Here is a 22,633-nt window from a genome sequence, read left to right on the forward strand (position 1 = left end):
TGGTCGATGTCAATATCTACATCAGCCTTTCCTTTAGGAAGTGACATATCAGCAGTAGGCATTTCAATTTTTCCTTTCATATCTGGTCCTTCCACATTGGCGTCAAACTTTGGAAGACTCACTTTTGGTAAAGTAACATCAAATTTGGGCATCTTAAATTTACCACCTTTCACCTCAGGGCCTTCAACATCAAGTTCACCCTCAACTTTTCCTTTGGGGAGTGAAACGTCAACAGTGGGCAAGTTCCAATTTCCACCTCTAACTTCAGGACCCTTGAGGCTGATATCTACATCTGCCTTTCCTTTAGGAAGTGAAATATCAGCAGTAGGCATTTCAATTTTTCCTTTCATATCTGGTCCTTCCACATTGGCATCAAACTTTGGCAGACTTACTTTTGGTAAAGTAACATCAAATTTGGGCATTTTGAATTTTCCCCCTTTCACCTCAGGGCCTTCGACATTTATGTCACCCTCAACTTTTCCTTTGGGAAGTGAAACATCAACAGCTGGCATTTTTATATTTCCTCCTTTAAGATCGGGACCCTTGAGACTGACGTCTACATTTGGAGAATTTATTGTGGGCAGCGAAACATCAAGGGATGGCATGTGTAGCTTTCCACCTTTACCCTCAGGACCTTCAACATTTATGTCGGGTCCTTTGGCTTTCATTTTAGGAAGAGAGATGTTGATAGAGGGCATATTGAACTTGCCTCCTTTGCCAGCATGTCCTTCAAATTCAATATCTCCTGCTTTTCCTTTGGGGAGTGAAATATCAATGTCAGGCATCTCAATCTTCCCTCCCTTCATGTCTGGGCCTTTGAATTTGACATCACCCTCTGGGAGACTCACTTTTGGTAAAGACACGTCAAACTTTGGCATTTTAAACTTCCCGCCCTTCACCTCAGGGCCCTCAACATCAAGTTCACCCTCAACTTTTCCTTTGGGAAGTGAAATGTCAGCGTCCGGCATGTTGATTTTTCCTCCCTTTAGTTCAGGACCCTCTATGTTGACCTCTGGTCCCTTTGCTTTTATTTTAGGAAGAGATATATTAATAGAGGGAATATGGAACTTTAGTCCTTTACTACCATGTCCATCAATTTCAATTTCTCCTTCTGTTTTTCCTTTTGGGAGTGACATATCAATGTCAGGCATCTCAATTTTCCTCCCCTTCATGTCAGGCCCTTTTACTTTGACATCACCCTCAGGAAAATTTACCTTTGGTAATGAAATGTCAAATTTGGGCATTTTGATCTTTCCCCCTTTCCCCTCAGGACCTTCGATGCCAATGCCAACATCCCCTTTTCCTTTTGGAAGTGAAATGTCAACACTTGGCAAGCTAAAATGTCCTCCCTTAACGTGTGAACCCTCGAGGCTAACATCCACTTCAGGAGGTTTCATTTTAGGCGCTGAAACATCAAATGATGGCACGTCAAACTTTCCCTTTTGACCTTCAGGCCCTTCGATATCAAGGCTCACTTCCTTATCTTGTATTTTAGGCAGAGTGATATCGATTGAAGGCATGTTAAACTTGGCTCCTTTAGCCCCATGACCTTCAAAGTCAACATCTGCCTCTATTTTTCCTTTTGGAAGTGAGATGTCAACAGTTGGGATTTCCATTTTTCCTTTAATCTCGGGTCCTGTCGCTTTGACATCACCCTCTGGAAGGTTCATTTTTGGAAGAGAAACATCAAATTTGGGCATTTTGAATTTTCCTGTTTTCTTTTCAGGACCTTCAACATTCATGTCAGCTCTGACTTTTCCTTTAGGAAGTCCAGTATCATACGATGGTATTTCAATATTTCCGTCTTTTCCTGAGCGAATTTCAATATCAATGTCTCCCTTTGCTTTTCCTTTAGGAAGCGAGAAGTCAATTTTTGGCATTTGAAACTTCCCACCTTTGACTTTTGGGCCTTGAAAGTTCACATCTTGTGGGAACTTTACCGCAGGAAGGACAATGTCTGCAGATGGCAGGCTGAACTCGTCTCCTTTTCTTTCACCGTCAATAGTAATATCACCTTTGAATGTTCCTTTCGGAGGTGAAATGTCAACAGTTGTTCCCTTTGGAAGAGAGATGTCGACTGAAGGTCCTTGAAGGCCAACATTTCCCTCAGGCATCTTCATCTTTGGGAGGGACACATCAAATGAAGGCATCTTAAACTTGCTTCCCTTACCTGAGGGTCCTTCAACATCTACCTTACCCTCTGCTTTCCCCTTTGGAAGAGAGATGTCAATTGAAGGCATGTTCATTTTCCCTCCTGTAATCTCACTTCCCTTTAAGTCTAAATCTGCCTCTGGTGAGTTAACCTTAAACTCTGGACTTTTAATGTCGATGTCACCTCTCTGTGTTTTGATCTGTGGTAGTGACACATCCAAAGATGGCATCTGGAACTTTCCTCCTTTGGCTTCAGGACCTTCAATCTTTACCTCCCCGTCTGGTGATTTCATTGCAGGGAGAGCAATGTCGAGTGATGGCATGTTGAACTTTGCTCCTCCTTTGACTTCGGGTCCTTCAATATCAACTTCTCCCTTTTTGGTTTTCACCTTTGGCAGTGAGATGTCAAAAGTTGGCATCTTAAACTTGCCACCATCACTTCCCTTGAGCTCCACGTTGCCTCCAATGTCCGGCTTGGGAAGGGAAAAGTCAACGTTTGGAAGTTCTGGGCCTTCTAGCTTCACATCTCCTTCAGGTACCTTCATTTTTGGGAGAGAAAAGTCCACAGGAGGCATGCTGACTTTGCCTCCTTTTCCCTCAATGTTAACCTCACCCCTGGTTTTACCTTTCGGTAGAGAAATATCTGCTGATGGCATCTCTATTTTTCCTCCTTTAATCTCAGGTCCTTGCAAGTCAACATCAGCTCCAGATGTTCTTATCTGTGGGAGTTTGACATTCAATGAAGGCATTTTAAACTTCCCTCCTTTTGTGGACAGACCCTCTATTTCAACGTCACCCTCCATCTTGCCTTTTGGCAGCGATGTATCAACAGCGGGCACATGGATCTCACCCTCTCCCTCCATTTTAGGCCCCTCTATGTTCACATGGCCTTCTGCTTGTCTCAGCTTTGGTAGTGAAACGTCAAAAGTAGGCATTTTGAATTTTCCTCCCTTCCCAGCACGTCCCTCCACTTCAATGTCTCCTTCCATTTTGCCTTTGGGTAGAGAAAAATCAAGTGCAGGCATTTCAAATTGACCACCTTTGAGGCCGCGGCCTTCAGCGTCGACTTCCACCTCACCTGTCTTCATTTTAGGGAGTGAGATGTCAAATGATGGTAACTGAAATTTTCCTCCTCCTTCAACATCGGTTGCTTTGCCTTTGGGAAGGGTCAGGTCTACTTTGGGCAACTTGAAACCGCCTTCCACTTCTTGTCCCTTTATATTTACTTCTCCTTTGGATGATTTCATTTTTGGGAGAGATATGTCAAAGTTAGGCATTTTGAAATTTCCATCTCCACCGACATAATAGTCCATATTCACATCTTCATCCTCTGACTTCACCTTTGGGAGAGCGACGTCAACAGAAGGTAGACTGAATTTCCCTTCACCTCCTGGACATTCAATATCCGCATTAGGTGATCCCATCTTTGGTAGCGAGATATCTACCGTTGGCATGGAGATTTTAGGCCCTCTAAAGAAGCCCTCCACCTCATCAGGAATTCTCTGTCCGATGTCAATGGCAGGCATGTTGACTGCTGTCCTTCCAGCTCCTTCGTACTCTGGGAGTGAGACGTCACACTTTCCCTTTACTTTTGGTAAAGAAATATCAACAGAGGGCATTTGAATAGATTCAGGTTTTTCTGAAAAATCACCTTTCATCATAGGTTTGGTGATATTTGCTCCTGGGAGACAAATCTCCCCATCTCCTTTCATTTCTACTTTTGGAGGTTTTACGTCAGCGTGAGGAATTTGCATCCCTTCAGCTTTTACTTTGATGCCACCATCAATCTCATCCGAATGACGTGAGAGTCTAACTTTGGGTAGTTTCAACTTTGGCATTCTGAGCTTTGCGTCTCCTTTGCCTGCGTCTACCTTCCCGGTGGGCAACGAGGCCTCTGCTTTTCCCGAAGGGAGGACAAACTCCACATCGGGCGTGTTAATCTTGGAGCCGCTCTTCTCCACATCCACGTCTCTATCGCCAGACAAACTGAACTCCACTGATGGTGGCTGGATATTGACAGTCGGAGGCTTCAGCTCCAGAGAGCCCGTTTCCAACGTGGAGCCTGACTTTGTGTGTTTGGTTTTAGGAAATATGATCCCAAACTTGTGTCCTTTTCCTTTGGTTTTCACTTTAGGTCCAGGTATTTCAGAGGGAGAGATATTCACCTGTCCCTCCAGTTGTCCTGTTTCCATGTTTCCTCCTGTCTCTGCTGCAGCGTGACCCTTTGCTTTCATGCGAGGGAACCTGGGAGAACAGTGTGTAGAGAGGACAGAGAAAAGGAGAATAACGTTTTAATATACCAGAATAAGTTATGTTTCGTTAAAAGAAAAACATCCTCATTTGATAATCATTTGAAGTCTCTGCGATGCAGAACAGGGATCTCCATCAGCGCTACTGGTTGAGTGTCCGTTGAGTATCAATTTGTTATTGTTTACACAAAAGAAGCTTCTTCAGCTGGTTTGGTGGAGCTCAGCTATGTGAATAAATGTTACAGTGAAATGAAATGAGAGTTTTTTTCATTTTGTCAAAGTAGCTTTCAGAGTTAAAAAAAAAAAAAAAAAAAAAAAAGGTTGGAGACTCCTGCTTTAGATCCACCATCATACTGTTTATTAATAGACCTCCTTACATTCTGTAATCGTGATCATTTCAGGATAAAAACTCAGAACACCATGAAGGCCAACCTCATCCTCCTCTTTGCCTTGCCCACGGCTGTTGCTCCCCCTTCTGCTTCGACCTTCGCACTCTTCCTCGGCTTGAATTTGGGGAGAGAGAACTCGACGTCCACATCACTCGTCTCCAGCCTGGGGGGCGTTCCCTCGATAGCAAGCTCCTCTTTGCGCTTCTCTTTCAGCCTCTTCAAGCCAAAACGACCGCCTCGCTTCTTCTTGACCTTGAACGGCTTGGTGCCCTTCACACTCTGTAACGTACGTGAATGTCAATAGGGTATGTCAGCAAAATATGAGGAGCCTGTAAGTTGAGGATGTCACTATCTGTTGAGACAAGTGTAAGCAAACTACTACATAGGGTTTTACCTCTTATTCAAAACTCTGAATTTAATTTCAATGTTACAACAAAATACCATCAATGTCTCTGGACTCTTAATGATCAAGCTGACTGCTAAAGTTTCTGAATTTTTAAACTACACTACCTTAGGTGAGACACTGCATACCACAAAATAACTGAATACCATTTTGGCCATCTTGGCTTTGGGACCTTTGACCTCCATACTGGGGACTCTCGGCCGCATGCTGACCTCTGCTCCGGGGACGGTCCTCTTCACCAGGAAGCTGACCTTATACGGCTCCGCACACTGAAGGATCTTTAGAGCGTCTTCATACCTTACGTTGTCAAAGTAGACCTTGGCACTGAGCAGCTGGTCACCTTCACACAGAAAACATTATATCGAGTGTTAGATCCTGTCAAAAAAAATAAAAAAATAATATGACCTGATGTATATTTGTCCTGAATCAGGAGGTGGGACAATAATAATATAACATAAGTAGAAGTAATTAACGTAAAAGCAGTCATTAAAATAACTACTTTGGTAAGAGTCATAAAGTATTGACAAAATAAATCTACATGAACAGTAGCAGGCTGCTCTCTTGTCATGTATGTGAGGTGAAGGGAAGGAAGTAAACACACCTTTACTCGTCACTACTGAAAATGTTATACCATTGTTAAATATACATCAGGATATACCCAGTTTTTATAAGTGCGATCACAAGTTTTCCATATAAATATTGCACAGCTGTAAGGAAAACTATTCTGATTGTTTTATCCTATTTCACTCAGGTGCAAATAAATCAGCCAATCAAATATGCATGAAGCGTTTAACAGTAATGTGAAAAAGTTCATATATAGTCTATTCCCAGAAACGATTCAGCTCGCTGCATAAATCGCTTGTATATTAAGTCCTAAATATTTAATGCCAATAGACACTTGAGTTAACGGGCTCCTGCACATTGCTGGGTCGATGGCTGTCAGTGGACATCCGTCACTGGATTGGACGACAGTTAGCCTCACTTTCATGTCTCTCCAGTGGGTGGAAGAACATGCACCAGTCCCTCTTGGTGTATGTCAATAACTCTTAGAGTATGTCCATAACACAGCAGCCTATGAAATATCCATAAATTATAAGAAAAATAAGAATACGAGGGATTACGAGGTGAAAGAAAATACATGTTTCAAAATAGATTATCCGATATCAAATGATTTATGCAGCTTAATCATTAGAATAATGGCAGATAATGGTGCAATATTTTGTCATTTTCTGTAGATGCTTTTCACAGCAGACATTATATCATTTTAATGACCAGTTTTAAGGTTTTGGCAAAGTCATTTCCGCCCTTCATGAATATAATTCTTTGGAATTCTTTTATTATTTGTTCATTATTCAGCAAATCAACTGTATTGATGGGTATATCATCAACACTCACTTCGCTCACAGATCAAAATGTACATGTTTTTGCTTCATTTCCTCTTGGATTCTTTTAATTCCAGTTACGTTTGATAAATGAATCAGATGTGTCTGCCGGTACCTTGCTGTAGACTGAGATGTTTAGCAGCTGGAGAGTCCTTGAGGACGTCCTTAACGAAGATCCCTCGCTCTCCTCCACCGGTCACGCTGTAGCCGCTGGCTCCGGCCTCAGCCTCCGTCTCCACCACAATTTCCACCGACTTGGAGGCTTCATCCGAACTCTTGACGCACACAGACACAAACGCACAACTTGCAATACACAGGTATATTTCATCTCAATTTTGTTTCGGGTCCTTCGTTATTAATTCTGGTTAGTCTGATCGTAGAAATACGTTGTTTGGAACCGTTTCTCTCGATTTATCTTTTTGGTCCACAGATCTTCTACCGTCACCTTTTAACCAAGGACACCATCATGAAAAAACAATTTCTGTCTTGTATTTCACTTCTTCTTTTTCTTTCTTTCTGGGTAGAAACACATTATTTTAAAAGCACAAAGACTTGACACTATTTCACACCACATCACGCTTGACTTCTTATCCATTTTATCCATTTAGCTGTCGGGAGGAAAGGTCATTCTACTCATGGACTTGATTCACTTTTCCAGAGACCGACCAGTGAAAATAACGTACTGTCTGTTCATCTGTGGGCTCTGAATCCATCTCTGGTTGGGCCAGCTGGCAGCTCGACTCTCTCAGATGACTTCTCTTTTGACTTAACACCTGCTTCAGCTCTGCATGGAGCTTCTCCTTCTGCACCTGCAAAAGACACGGATAACGTGGGGTAAGATGATCAACAATATAAAAAAACACACACTAGTTTAACTGAAACATTGGTGAATAAGACCTGTTTTAATCCATACAACAATTATTGCTGTTTTCTAATTATGCACACCACTGGTCGATCTTAGAGATTACATTTTTTTTTGTATAATAATGATAACAGTGGTAATAGTCGTTATATTTACTGTTGGCAAAATCTTACTCAGAAAAGGAAATTTAATGTGTGCAACCGATATTGTTACAACTGTTAGATTAATTGATCAAATGTGGCTTTACATTCTTGAAACACTGTCATCTGGATCTTCATTTAAAAGGGTCATAATTTCTGCACGTTAAGCTGATAACTCGCTCGTGAATTTGATATTTACACAAAACAAAAAGCAGAAATCGGCCAATTTACAACATGCTGATGAAACGCATTAAAAACATAAATTGAACTATTTTCTTTTACTTTAACTCTATTTAATGTTCATAACACTTAACCATAAAATCAAAAGCGGCGCACTATTCATGTGATATAAAAGCAATGTTGTGTTTTGGTTGTTATTCCAGCCTGATAACCTCGTTACCTTCCACTCATCCTGTGTGCAACGCAGACTATTTAACACCCAACTGTTTGAAACCGACAACCAGCAGCCAACACGTTGTTTCACAAAATCTCCTAAAGTTGTTCTACTTGTCTACTTTCTACTTTTTAAGACTCTGAGTCCCAGCACCTGCAGCTGGTTTCAGATCTGCCACATTCAGATGTTTTTTGTTGTCCACTTTGTGTCCAGCAGCCGGCGGTCACCTGCCGCTGCATGAAAAGGTCGTGACGGACATTTCTGCTGAGCTGGGAGAAAAGAGAGCTTGTTTATGTTGTGGACGATAACCTCAGCAGATCAGGCCTGACTATTGTGATCCCGTTTGTATGGAGCCTGGTGGCTGCCGGGGTCAGGCGGTCAGTCACAAAGCTGACTTCTCCCCTTAAAAATACATCCAGCTAACAATGAAGCTCTTAAAAATGTCAACTTTTTCTCAATGTGACTTTGAAGGTCCTGAGATCAGTGTCACCAAAACTCCTCTCGGTCTAAATTAACTAAACAATGGCAGCGTACACAAGAAAAATCCAGGAACCTGAAAAAGGAAATCTTTTTTCCTCTTACATCACTCTGAAAGAAAACAGACCTGTGATGCTGTCGTCACATCATCTGCAGGATTCACGCTCTTGAAACTAAAAATACCTGTACTACACTTCATGTCACTCCTTCTTATGGTTGATAAGCAGTGTATTGATTAATATTACAACCAGCAAACTCCTACAACCGGCATGAATTCAAACAAAACAACAACAAAAGAACAAAAACAACAAAAATACTTTATGATGGAACCGAGGACAAAGAACATGTATTTTTTTTCACACTGCAGCTAATGACAATAAGAAGCAGTGCAATGCTGCTGCAGTTTCTTTTTCAAAATCTTGTATTTTTCTTTACAAGACATATTTCTAAACACCTTCTATCTAAAGCTGCCCGTGTGTATAAATGGGTTCCCTCATGTTTGACACGCGGTTGTGCATCTTGTTTTAATGCAGCTGGATGTGTCTGCGTCTCACCACTCTCTCGGGGCTCTCCTGCTCGTCTGTGGAGCCGCTGTGGTGAGGGTTGTGTTGCGGGGCGGAGGGTGATCCGCTCGAGGGGGGCGACCGCCTCTTGTCTTTTACCTGCCCACAGAAGAGAAGGTGATACGGTTCACGCGGCGGCAGTTTTCACTGTAGTTTTACCTCTTTAACCCGACGAGCCAGCGAGATTTGCGTTGCTCCGGAGAAGCTCTGCCCTGCAGCCTGGCGGGAAAATCTAAAGAACTCGACGACTGGGATGTGAACTCTCTCGGTTTATTTCAATAACTTACCGACATTTTTGACATTTCAAGTTTCCACCTGCTCCAGTGAAGCTGCTCAACGGAGGAAAACTAGTTGCCCTGGGAATCCACCAGTTCCCAGGGTTGAATGTATGTACGGCAAAACTCTCTGCGCATGAATAAAATAAGATGCAGAAGCCGTGAACTCGTGCTCCTCTATGGCGGTCACGCTTCTTGTACCGTGCACTTAACATGTGGATGTGATGATCACACGCTACAGAGTAAAACAAAAACACAGTATAAAATATGAATCAGTTATTGATTACAAACTGAACTGTAAAAATATAGAGGCATTGTGAAAAAAGAAGTTCATTTATGAAGGAGCTAAATTTGTTTAATATTGGCAGATGACCTTGTTAATTGTCTGTAGGAATCCTGTGCTGTATATACTTTGGTTTATTAGAGATGTAAGAAAAGGTGAAAGCCAATTAAAAAAAAAGTCTTTTCAGTGAATATCGACTTCTATAAATTTAACTATGAACTAAACTTTTGATGACCTACTTTATTTTATTTCATCTGTTTATAAATCCACCAGAAACTGTTATTAATGTGGTGCTGCCTTTAATTTGATGGATTTTTTTTCCCCATTACTGCAACAGAGGTTCTCCGCAATAATTTAGGTCGACTGAGTCAAAGTGAACTGGATTCAACTCCTTTTACCTCCTCCCCCCTTTTCCTGCAGGAAACATGTCACCCCTGACTTTCCATTTCTCCTTCCTCTACTTGTTTCATAAAAACCTCTGTGACCTCTGACGCTAACTACAAAATTTCCGTTACCCACTGCAAGCTGAATGTCTTAAACAATATGTGCTATTATTATCTCTCGATGAAAAATCTAATTTTCCCACTAAGATCATTTTTTGCCAATATTTTCCTGTTTTTATTCCCGTGTTATTCGATGATCATAATTGCACCCAGTTTAATATTTTAAACATTTATGAGACCTTAAATTCCATAAAATAAGAATCAGGGGTTCCAGATGATTGGAGCCTCTTCAGGGAGTGAAAGGTGAAACCTGTGACATCAAATATCTGCTGTTCTCTTTACAATTGAAGTCTGTGGTGTCGTCATGCCGAGATCTAAAACGCTCTCTAAAGCCTTCAGAGACGAGGTTGTGGAAACCGAAAAGTCTGAAAAAGGATTTAACAAGATCTCCAAATTATTTGGAAATAAATCATTCCGCTGTTTGGAAAATCATCGTCAAGAGGTGAAGATTTCAAGTGACTTCCACACATCACATGAACTGCAGGTAACTCTTGGAGATAAACATTTCCCCACCGTTTCTTTCGGTGTGAACGGGAGCACGGTCGGTTTACTTACGGCTGGATCTCTGGTCTGGTTGGAAACATGGCTGTCCTCTTGGTCTCTGTCAGAGTCTAAAACACAACAAAAGCTCAGGTTATTCTGGTTGTTGCAAGAACTTAAAGTAAAAGTTGAATTAAATCAGAAACAATTGTTTCAGTGCCCTTTTTTTTTTTTTTTTATTACGTAAAGCACCGTCCATTTGAACGAGGCCACCAGCCCCCACTGACATCCACCTAAACATAACACCATCATATCAGTAAATCAGAGCCGGTAGCGCTCTCGGAAATATAACGTCAGGTATTCATGTCAGGCTTAAGCGTACGGAGATTAGTGACACGGCCGTCGGACTAAAGCTTCTAGCGGTCCTCACATTCTCTCCGTAGTCTCAGTCATTCCTCTGCAGCCCGAAGCAAAAACCCTCCGAACACATTCTCCACTCACACTTTCAGAGAACCAGCAATCCTAACAAATCTAACTCTAATGAAATATTTTGGTGTGAAATTTTGCAAAATAAAGATGGTAACAGCAGTTGCATGTCACTTCAAAACAAAAATCACTCTTCTAATAGTAGTAGAAAGACCAGGATGTGTAAAAGCAGAGCTGTTAACTGAGTCTAGGAAACAGAAATTAGTAGAACATTTAAAGCTACATAGATAATTAAACACTCAGTCTTGTCTTGATGTATAAAACATAATAAAATCTATATATATCTATATAATAAGTCCCAGTCAGACATTTCACAGCTAAGCTGACAGACAGATTTTCAAACAAAAGCCGTTTTTTTTTTACTGTCACTAAATGCATCCAATGTCTCACAAAGGTTTCAGAGAAACAATAAAAATCGATATTCATTGTTTATTGTCAAGAATAAGAAGTTTCAAACTTACTTTTGTGTTTTACTGCTCACCAGTGTGCAGATATTAGAGGTAAGAGATACAGAGGTACAAGTAAAGACGCCAGCGGGAACCAATGAAGTTGAGTGTTTGTGGCACAAACTATAAAAAACTATAAGAAAAGTGTTAGATAAAAGTTGTAAAACTACTCGGTGCATGTTTACAATAAGCAGTTTGAGACTGAACACAGTACTAAAATAGTGTGTTTTGCGTTGGGAGCTACAAGCCCTTCAGTCTGTCCTTCAGTAATGTGGTTTGGCTCGGTGGCATCAAGACCGGGTTCAGACCTAAAGAACTATTTTGAAGACTTTCATTATTTTAAGTTGCCAGTGATCGAATGTGTGCAGAGACTCTTATCCTGGTCAGTTTGCCACTAGCGGCACATCTCGACCTCAATCTCATTCCTCACAGTCCTCCCTTCATGTGGTCACTTAGCTTCACTGTGTGTGTGTGTGTGTGTGTGTGTGTGTGTGTGTGTGTGTGTGTGTGTGTGTGTGTGTGTGTGTGTGTGTGTGTGTGTGTGTGTGTGTGTGTGTGTGTGTGTGTGTGTGTGTGTGTGTGTGTAAGACAGAAACCTAATCTGTGTGTGAGTGAATCTCAGCGAGTGTTTGGGCCTGAAGTGTCAGCATGGACGTCGTGCCCGTTTGGGTGGGTCGGAGGTATCTGGTGTCCAGCAGGTCACAGGAACACATACCACACATTCACTGCTGACGTCACAGAGCAGCACGAAGACAAGTTTTGGACAGACGGACACTTTATACAAGACTTACACACTATTAAGTGACAAGAATGTAGACATCAAAACCGACCTCGAGTACCTGGAAAATCCCCGACCGGTGACAAAGGCACATCGATAACATGTAATGATTTATTTTTCTGTGATCCGGGATGTTTTCACTTCACACATCTACCAAACAAGAAATGTCCCCCCCCAAAAAAGAAGACGGTATTTGTGCTGTTTAATGTTGAGAAATACAAATGAACTAACTTTTTTTTTTACTATCAAATTCAAGTTTTGGTCATATAGTCATGAAACAGAGATGTTCAGCTAACTGGGATGAGATCCAGGTGATCTGACTGTGATTGACTGACATTTTATCAGGTGCACCAAAACAACAACAACAACAACAGGTGCAGCCAGTTCGCTGCTGAGTTTATAGTCAGTAAAGGACAGTAGGACACGACAGAGATAGAAACTTGCAGGATGACACTGTTGTTATTTTAGTTTAATGTATTACCTCCTAAGAATAATCTTTTTTTTTTGGGAGGGGGGGGGGTTATAAATCCAAATAAAATGTTTTCTGTGAAATTAAAAACTGTATTTTTTAATAAGAAAAGTGAAAGTATGAAGCTGATCAGCGACAGTTCAACTTGTGCAGGTTTGAACCTGACAGCAGCTTTAAACTGCAGCTATGTGTGGCAGACAGACAACAGCAGGTGGAGGAGGTGGCACTCCCTGGACGGAGAGCAGGAATGGAGGGATGGTGGAGGAGGAGGAGGAGGAGGAGGTGAAATGCCTCACAGCCCAGTCTTATTATAGATCAGACTCACATCTGCAGGCCTCCACACGCCTGATGACTGCCCCAATAACCCCCCCCCCCCCGCCTGCATATAGCAGTGTGGAACCACTGTTTACAAATATTTTAATAAAAACCTCAATAGTTGTCAACATAGAAAAATAGACTCTTGTGGATAACTTTAAAATCAATCAGTGATAATAATTTCAGCTTAATTTCAGGAAAAATACAGTTTTTTCCTTCAGTTATATTTTATAATTACAAAACCAGCAGGATCCATAAGAAAAAAAAAAAAAGTTTTATGATGGAGAATTGATCCAAAATGGATCTAAAATGTAAAATTCATAAACAGCCTATGAGTATATTTTCAGTGTGTTAACTGTAGCTTTAAGAGTCCAGAGGTTCACACAGGAAAAGCTAATGTTAGATTAAAGACAGCAACGTACCGACTGTACCCTGCTTTTATAAACAACTTGTTTCATCTTTGTTCGAGGCAGTCTGCATTGAATCGGTTCTTAAAAGCTTAGATATTGTATAAATTCAGATTTTCACGTCTTCCTCGATTATAAAGCGGCTCTAGGTGCTGTAGGGAGGCTGAGAGTGTCACAGAGACATTTACACAGCCAGTGTTCAGCCAGTTTGTGATGTCACATATCCTCACAAAGCACGGCCCACTCTCCGAAGACGAGCTGCGGTTGTCCTCGAGAAAAGTTTGGCTGTCGACATACCGACGAACACACACCTGATCAAAGTGCTCCTCCATGCACTGAATTCAGGAGGCTAAATATATATATATATATAAAAAAAAGAACAAGTGAACTCCGGCCTCCTGCCAGGAGCGCTGCACACCACCAGACTATTTACACAAACACACTCTTTTCATAAAACTGAATTAATAACCTTCTGCCCGGTTGGTATGAAATGTTTAAATTCCTAATAAGGACCGTGTGGTTAAAGCAGTTAGAGAGTCTGAGTTCCTGCTGCCTCAGTGAAGTCCTGAACCCGGAGACAAACCCGACAGCTTAAGAGCTCGTCGGTGCCGTCAGCGGGAACTGGATTAAGTTGTCTCGAGTAGATCTGATAATGTGGGCGGGTTTGTTAGCGGAGTCTTAAGGGTGGAAAAGACAGCGCAAACACGGCCTGACAGCATCTTTCTACTTTAAGTTTGTGCAAGAAAACTTCTTTGCCGGTTGTAAACGTAAATCATGAAATGACAGGATGTTGGGATTAAAGTATTTATATTTCCTATAGTTCTGCAATCTGGAGCTAAATGACTTGCTGAAGAAGTGTGTTTACCGTGTTGCACCAGCATCATAAACTCCTTTTGTAGGCTCACAACTGACCCCATCCTGAACCACGTTCACATACTTTCTTCACCTGTGCCCACGAGTGGGGATGAAGCACGGGACACTATTTAAACAAACAGAAGCCTTTCAACGGTCAGTAAAAGCAACAATAAGTCTTCATACATAAATGAGAGAAGAGATTGTTTGTCAGAGCCTTCCAAAAACAATCCATAGGACAATGCAAAGAAGGACTCGTGGATGTCCACAGCCCGTCTCTATAAATAGCCGGTCCATGTAAATATTTGGGCACACTGAGCTCTTCTTCTACTCCGATGCACTGCTGCCCGTTTCCACAGAGTTTCCTCCCTCCACCTCTGCAGCATTTATCCACTGAATTTTCTACATTTCTGTATGTGTTCATGTTCAGATGTAAGGCCAGCTTACATTCTGTTATTATTATTGTCTTTCAAAAAGGTTTTTATTTAATGCATTTTAGAGGGTGAGAATGTAACTCAGGTGATTTTCTGTAACTCATCTAGAGATAACTTGAGGTGTTTAGGGGACTCGTGTGCAATCAGCAGACAGAAGAGCTTCCAGTTACTGCAGCACAGTAAGATTTACCTAAACTTGGAGAAATATGAGGCACTCAAGAGGGTGATTAATTAAAAAGCCATTTATCAGTCATGGATGTTCAATCCTGGTAAAAACTCCTGCAGGTGTCACCCGGCCTGATGAAGGCCTCAGAGGCTGAAACGCGCTGGCATGAAGGTTTTTACTGCGATTGAACAGCCACGACTGATTAAAGGCTTTTTAATTCATCACCCTCTTGAAGGACTCGGATTTCTTCAAGTTTTCAACTCAAACTGTTTTGATCTCCAAAGTGAAGAGCAGCAGAGGAACAACAATTCACAACCCGAGCAGCACTCCACGCCGACAGCTTTTTGTCGTATGGTAAACGCTGCTTCACAACGACATTGACAAATTGCCAAGTCCAATAATTCAAACTTCAGCTCATCACATTAAAATCTGATTCACCACATCAACATCCCTTCACTGTTTCCTGCACTGCATTAAACACTAAACATTAAAATGAGGTGCTGCTCCATCGAATAGTCAACACAACTAACTTTTCCATTCATCCCAAACTGTATCTATTTATTTTTTAATTAAAAAATGTTTGTGTGTGTGTGTGTATATAGTCTGTGTGCGTGATTTTATTCTAAAATAATAATAATTATTTTTATCTCATACGTATTTGTAATTTTTTTCATATTGTGCGCACTTTTTGTTTTTTTCTTGCTGCTCTGACGACCGAATCTCCCCACTGTAGGATTAATAAATTCAATCTTATCTTATTTGATCTTTTCTTATCTTCTCATATCTTATCTTCTCTCTTTGAGAAGCAGCATTAACAACAATATTCTGCAACATTCAGACAAAAACAAGAGGCACTTGTCAGGAAATCATAACGCTTATCTGATAAATCTGATATGATAATCGATATCCTTCGAGGAAAGGCTCTTTAAAAGTGTGACTCATCCCTTCGACCAGTTCAGACGTCGATCAGGGGAAGTGATGAAGTGATGTGAGATGAATACTTCTTGTTGTCCTGCTCTGACTTCCAGCTGCAGTTTCGGGAAACCGACTCCCTCTAATCCCGCTCCGATGCCGCTCTAAGCCAATTAGACCTGGACAAGTTAATGATGTTATAGTTGGCTCGGTAACGGCTGGACTCGGGCATCAGGTGTCCACCCAAAGAAAACAACCACCAATCTTGCCCTTTAAAATGCTGATAACATTTCTGTGCCATAACACGCCGCGGCAGCGATGCAGCACATGACGGACAGCTGAGGATGTGTTTGTGATTTATTTGTAGGCTGAGGTATTATCAGCAGAGGCCACATTTAGACAAAAATATTTTTCTTCCCTCGTGCACTTACATAAGAGTTCAGACAGAGGAAATACCGCAACGCGTTTTCACAATTGGTGGCGGCCTGCGCAGATAACACAAACCTTATTGGCTCTAATTTCAGGACAATCACAAGACCAGAGGAGGGAAGCGGTTTCTATTCTAGACACCAGACCGACTGTGAAAACATTCAACGAACAACATCAGACCATAAAAATGAACAATGACATTTAGAAATCAGCTTCTTTTTTTTGACGCCTGAAGCGATACATGTTGAAATGAGCTTGAAAAGTGAAGGAACATGTTTGAGAAGTGGCGGGATGTTTTAGTAAACGACCTGTGAAGGAAAGCAAAGATGTGATTTCATCGATCTTCCTTCATTTTTCATAAAAACAGATGACGCTTAACGTCCAAAGTCTATCGTGGTGCCACGTCGTCTCCGAGGGAACCACCAGCCGGAGACTCCTAAATACCAAACACAAGCTAGTCAAACAGCTAAAAAAATCAGTTAAAGGGTCAGTTCACCCAAATTTCAAACTATTTTCCCAGTTCACCGTGATCGGTACGTAGACATGCAGATAGCTGCGGTGCTCTGAGGTTGTCAGGTTTGATGAAGCTGGAAAGAGTTTCTATCAACAGGGTTTTACGAGGGAGTCTGTATTAGTAACTGCAGTGTTAACCACCCAGAAGTGTTGACAGCGAGGTCTGTGTATCATCCAAATGAACAATGTTCCCGGAAAGACACCGCGCCGGTTGCATTTTTACGTGTAAAGGTCAGTTTACTGTTCACGACTGTGAAAATGTCTTTTTAATGGAGAGCCTGCATCACGTATCATCGCTGTGAAGTCGGAGAGAGATGGGCTTTTCCCCCAAAAAAGGAGGGTCCGATAAAAAAAGATGACATAAATGAAGGATTTCGTATTTTTACGAGACTTGAAATGTGCAAATAAGCGTCAGTGCTTTCCATTCTGTCTTAATGTGTCCCAAAACTACATTAAAATGTAATATCAAATCTATGAAATACCTCTTTAAGGTTTTTCTACACCAAAGGGATCATAAATAAAATTATTCAGTGAATAGTGAACTCCAAACTGCAGTATGCACGTTATAGTAATTATAAAGATATACTGATGTTTACCAGCAGCCCAAATAGAGCCAGAAGATGTAGATCCTACAACTACCTCTCTGGCAGTCTGTAGCCTAATAATGTTGAACACCATAATAACTGGACTATAAGAGTACTGCCCCACTTCCAGAGGCAGCGGAGGCCCAGTGACTCCGACCCGCCGGGCTTCGACTCCCACTGTGGCTGCTCGAGCTGAACATTTTGAAAGCGCTGCTACTGTGAGCCACTTTAGATGAAAAAAGCAGCCACAGCTCAGTGTCCAAACCCTACAAGATTATAGAGATAGATCCCGGTGGGTTTCTGCCCATTGGAGACATCAGATGGACAAAACAAGACACACCCGGAGGCGTCAGCCAACAGGAAATGCTTCCATATAAACAGGAAGCAAAGATATTTTTGACCGAGATTGACTCCTCACATGGTGAGAAACACACACAACTCATTAAAAAACAACAACAACAAAAAAACCTGACAGACTCTAAAATGCATCTTGGAGTATTTGGGATGCTGTTGAAATGTATTTATTCCCTAAACTCTGCGACATCTACTCTCCTGTCATTTGTTTACACGAGTTTTCCTTCCTGTGAAATCCTCTGAGCTCGCCGAGTGGGCCGAGGGAGGCGGTCGCTGCTTCCTCACGAGGTCTCCCTCCTGAACCAACTCATGACCCTACTTGACCCGTAGAAACACTGCTGTAAAACCGACCCCCGCCCGCAGCCGCAACCACCACCCGAAGTTTGTCGCCAGGAAACTGCTATCGTCATCCATCATTTCAGTTTCATGGACACGCACACACAAATTAAACCTGCTGATTTGTTATCTACTTTTCACGCATCCTCCAAGATCGACATGTTTTTTTTAGATCCTTCCAAAGGTTTCACTAAAAACACAGAAAGCTGCAGATATGATGGAGCAAATACATTCAGGACACACGTTAAATACTTCTTAAATAAATAATATATCAGAAGAGTTCCAACTAAATCACAAGGGAAAGCACGACCTTTGACCCCAGACACCAGATGTGATTGGTGGATGTTTAGTATCAGCACTGTATTGTTGGTATTAAAATGTTGTTGTCTCCTTTACAAACGCTATTCAGGAAAACATCATATCTGATGGTGGATCTGACGAATTCAAATTCACTAAGCTGACGCTGCAAAAGATTCACCTTAATATTGCATTTTCACCAAAGCCTGTCCATATGTTCTTTAGTTGATCTCGATCATTTGAAAGCAGTAAATCCAACAACGCTTCTTTATGTAAAAGCCGCATTAAGGCGATTAGTTTGTTTTTTTTGCCGTCAAATCCGTCGCCCAGAAGTTAGAAGTGCGCGCATGAACGCAAAGCGCGTTGGCACACGTGTGTTGGGGATCTTTCGTTACAAAGCTGGTGTGTTTTGCCTCCCGTGCCTCTGCGCCCACTTTAGGTCCAACGTACATGCCAGTCTGGAACCGGGGGGCCAAACGGATCCTGTGACCGTCACACTGCAGCTGTCGCTGGTGTGTAACATTCAGACGGGGGTTATTTGGACGGAGCGTGTGCAGCTCTGCTCGGCAGCATAAAGCCACATCATCATCATCATCATCATCATCATCATCATCATCATCATCATCATCATCAGCAGCAGCACCCACAGCTGAGTCAAGTTGTGTTTTTACCAAAAACTAAATGTTGCTGTAAGTTGATTGGGCGGTTTACCGGCAGTCGTTTAAAAGAGCCGTAAACTCTAGTAAACAGCAATATTAAGAATTATTCGTAACATATTATTTCTGACAAATACTCTCTATTCGTTCAGTCATTTTCTTTAGTTGTTGTAGTATTTCTGCTGTTGTCCAGTGATAGAGACCCATCAGGCACTCCCAGCGCTTTAAATAAATGCTACGAGTAATTTCCAAGTGTTATTCGACCTCGGTCTCATTACAAAACACTCCGACAAACTTGGAGCACGGCGACATGTCACGCTGCAGATAGTTATAAACCTCAGTGAATGCTTGAGTGTTTGTAACCAGCAACTGGCATGCTGGAATAAACACAAGCAGCAGCTGTCTTACTAAAACTGTCTTTGCATTTAAACAGCGCGCTATTGTTACGCTCTCCAAAGTCAGCGATGTGGAGTCTGCAGGCTGCTCCGTCAACTATTCTGCACGGCTTCTCGGCAACTCCCGAGCGGCCAAATGTTAAAGCAACATTTCAGAATATAAAACAGGTTTTCAGGCGGATTGAAAACTAAATTACACGGACACGGGGCCGCCGAGGCCTCGCTGCTGAAGAAGCACTTGTGCTGCTGCTATTCCATTAAATGAGGAATCAGTTGCCTGAAACTGTGACGTGGAGGGACACCTGTTCTGCTCTCCGGACTAACCAGCCGTAACCGAAGGCGTCCCGCAGCACATTTTTCTAAACGCGGCAGCAAACAAGAAGCTTTGAGGCGTCGGCAGGCTGCACGGCGTCATCACCGCAGGCACTTTATTAAAAACCACATCGATCAAGCCTACCTTGATGTTCAGCCTCAGCGTTTCTCCTTCAGCGGTTCAAAAGGTGACAGACCTCCACTTCAGTCTCACTCTTTTTTTTTTTTTATTACTCTCTTCCTACGACTCTCTCAGGTTCACCTCCTGTCAATCAGCTGCTTCCCTTAACTCTCTGGCGCCGTTTTGAAATCTTCTTCCCCGCTCTCTCCCTGAAGCCTTTGCCCCTTGTCACCAGCCAGCCTGTTGCTTCCCTCACTGAAACATCAGGCCTGGCCCGGGACCATGGCATCTCGAGGAGGGCTTCCTGATTGGCTGGAGCGCAGAGAGATGCCCCCATATTAGGGCAGCAAGAGGCGGGGCTGCACAATGATAAAGGACGGAGGAGAGGATGAGCGTTTTTAACATAGTAGACTGCCTGTCTGAGTGGTGAGACGAGTCAATGTGTCTCTGTCTGAGACACACAAGACTGCAGAGTCGTTGGTTTTATGAAATCCATTATTATCTTAAGTTTCATAAAGGTGACTTGTGCTTTCACAAAACTAAAAAATAAGGACTTTTCAGAGCTCTAAAACAAAATGGTATTAAATGATTTGATGCGTTTTACTTCTTCTACAGGAGAATTTTTTGAGGATAATAACGATCGGGATTCCTTTCCTGGTTTCCAGGAGGAATTTAAAATGATGTACAGTACTAATAAAAAAAAATTTAAAAAAAGTACAAATAGGCCTGCAGATACATCCGCTATATTGAGTTAATGATATATTGTTTCTGGAACAGGCTATGAAATAAAAGCTCAAAGGTCAGAGTTTCTACTTTGGATAATGCTTCTCATCATCTACTATCCAACTATATACTGCTGAGTTTGCCTGACATGCCAGAGAGTGATTGATCTGCCATTAAGTTATAATACTTAATATGCAAGTTGACCAATGGGACAGCTTCCAAAAAAAGTGTATTCAGTCTGTGGTGTTAAAAAAACCCACTTATATATATATATATATATATATATATATATATATATATATATATATATATATATATATATATATATATATATATATATATATATATATATATATATATATATAATAAATCATATGATCCATTTGAGCCAATAAACAAGAAAACAGGCTCTAATGAAATCTGTCTCTACTACTTATTGTAAATAATGGAGGAGTTTTGCGACAGCTGATTTTGCTGGAGAGTTATTTTGATCCCAAACAGCTGAAAATAGGAGCAGCACACCTTGGATCTTGTTTTAGAGAAAGTGTGATGTATTTTAAGGTAACGGCTGCTGATCTGAGCTGAACGTTGAGTGTCTGTTTATTCATGCTTGAATTTGAGCATAGCGACGTGTATCTGTCTGGGTATTTGTGCACATCTATGTGTTTACAGATGATTAGCAGTAAAGCTGCTGGACGCAGAGTTAAATAAGGAAACGTTTGTAGATGCAGGACAGTTATGTGACATGACAAAACCGAAAACAAAAAGAAAACAACAGATTGGCATTTAAACCTGTGATAATACTGATAAAAAAATTTTTTTAAAAACTCTCATTGAAAACAGAACATTAAAAAGTGCATCGTAATGTAAAATATATCAAAATAAAATAAGATAATGAGATTGTAAGATGTTAAAATGTTATATTCTTCAGTGCTTAAACAACAAGCGTTTCAATGCCAGTGATTCCTTTTTAAGCCTCATTCTGCTCATTCAGCACCTGCTGCTCGGGGAAAAGATTCGAGGTGGCTCCAACGTGCACAAAACACTCCTGACTTTACTCTCGCTGGGGTGAAACCGAGCGGAGAAGCTTTAACTCCACTGGAAGTAATTCAGCTGCATAAAAGGAGTTCGACGAACCCTGGAGAGTAAATCTGGAACACATCTGCATTAAACTGAGCTGCCTGCAGAATCCACTTGTAAAGTGTTGTGAACAACCGGAGGAATGTCTAATCCGAGTTCATTCAGAGTCTTGTACCCTCGAGTTAGACTCTCCGGGGAAGATGCTCGAGCCAACCGTTGCAACAAAAGGATTATTTATACAGAGCACTACTGAAGAAGTACTGAAAGGACGTGACACCTGAATGCTTAATGAGTACACTAAAAAGTAATCACTGTGAATGCGAGAGGCTTCTGCTTACTGGTGCCGATCACGATGGATTTTTACTTCCCATTCAACGACACGCAAACTCTCAAAGGCTGTTTAGTGTCTGAAGGAGGGACGGGAACGATGGTTTCATTCAGGAAATACTGCCTGTTTATATTCTTTATGTAATAATAAATAAAGCCGAGATGGAGGCTTAGCTGCAGTGAGTGGAAGCACATCAATCCACCATAATCACACCAAAGTGTTTGATATTATAAATTCTAACTTAAAATTTTTAATGTCACTTCTTGGTCATCTCATCATTTCATGCATATTTCTACACTGCAGCACCTGAAACATCTGCAACGCAACTACACAGCTGGTTTCATTTATCACGCTCCTTCCTCTTTGCTTGTTTGTTTGTTGCACCTGTGAGAGCCATAAATAATTGCATCATCATCGTCGTTCTACCAAACCGAGCACAAGTGTCATCGGCCAAAATCCCCGAGAACACCTGCACATATCTGGACCTGAAGGCTTTGTAAACACATTCACCTGCACACACTGGTCCTGCCACTGAACACATTACCCCCCCCCCTCCCCCCAACCTTCCCCTTATACAGCCAGCAAAGCACCATCCAGCCCCAATAGATGTCTCTCCCTTGCCAGCGGGCCGGTGAGAGGTGTGGTTGTGGAGGGAGATGCTGTCACCGCAGATCAGGCCGCCAGCACTG

The 22,633-nt window shown here is 41.8% G+C and overlaps 1 protein-coding gene across 1 annotated transcript in view; it reads right to left on the reverse strand.

Moving 5' to 3' along the window:
- prx (periaxin) overlaps positions 1-19,859 on the reverse strand; it is a 29,953-nt gene extending 10,094 nt beyond the window's left edge. The window contains 8 exon segments of the mRNA XM_069718302.1: positions 2-4,395; positions 4,833-5,068; positions 5,339-5,532; positions 6,690-6,849; positions 7,258-7,383; positions 9,002-9,109; positions 10,627-10,682; positions 19,838-19,859. Of these exon segments, the coding sequence (XP_069574403.1) occupies positions 2-4,395; positions 4,833-5,068; positions 5,339-5,532; positions 6,690-6,849; positions 7,258-7,287 (5,014 nt within the window). The 5' untranslated portion in view covers positions 7,288-7,383; positions 9,002-9,109; positions 10,627-10,682; positions 19,838-19,859.
- Positions 19,860-22,633: the final 2,774 nt, after the last annotated feature.

The sequence above is a fragment of the Brachyistius frenatus genome, unplaced genomic scaffold (genome assembly GCF_029030835.1).
Source record: "Brachyistius frenatus isolate BFR_SWC_R1_liver_20210118 unplaced genomic scaffold, ASM2903083v1 Contig_189, whole genome shotgun sequence".
NCBI classification, from domain to species: Eukaryota; Metazoa; Chordata; class Actinopteri; family Embiotocidae; genus Brachyistius; species Brachyistius frenatus.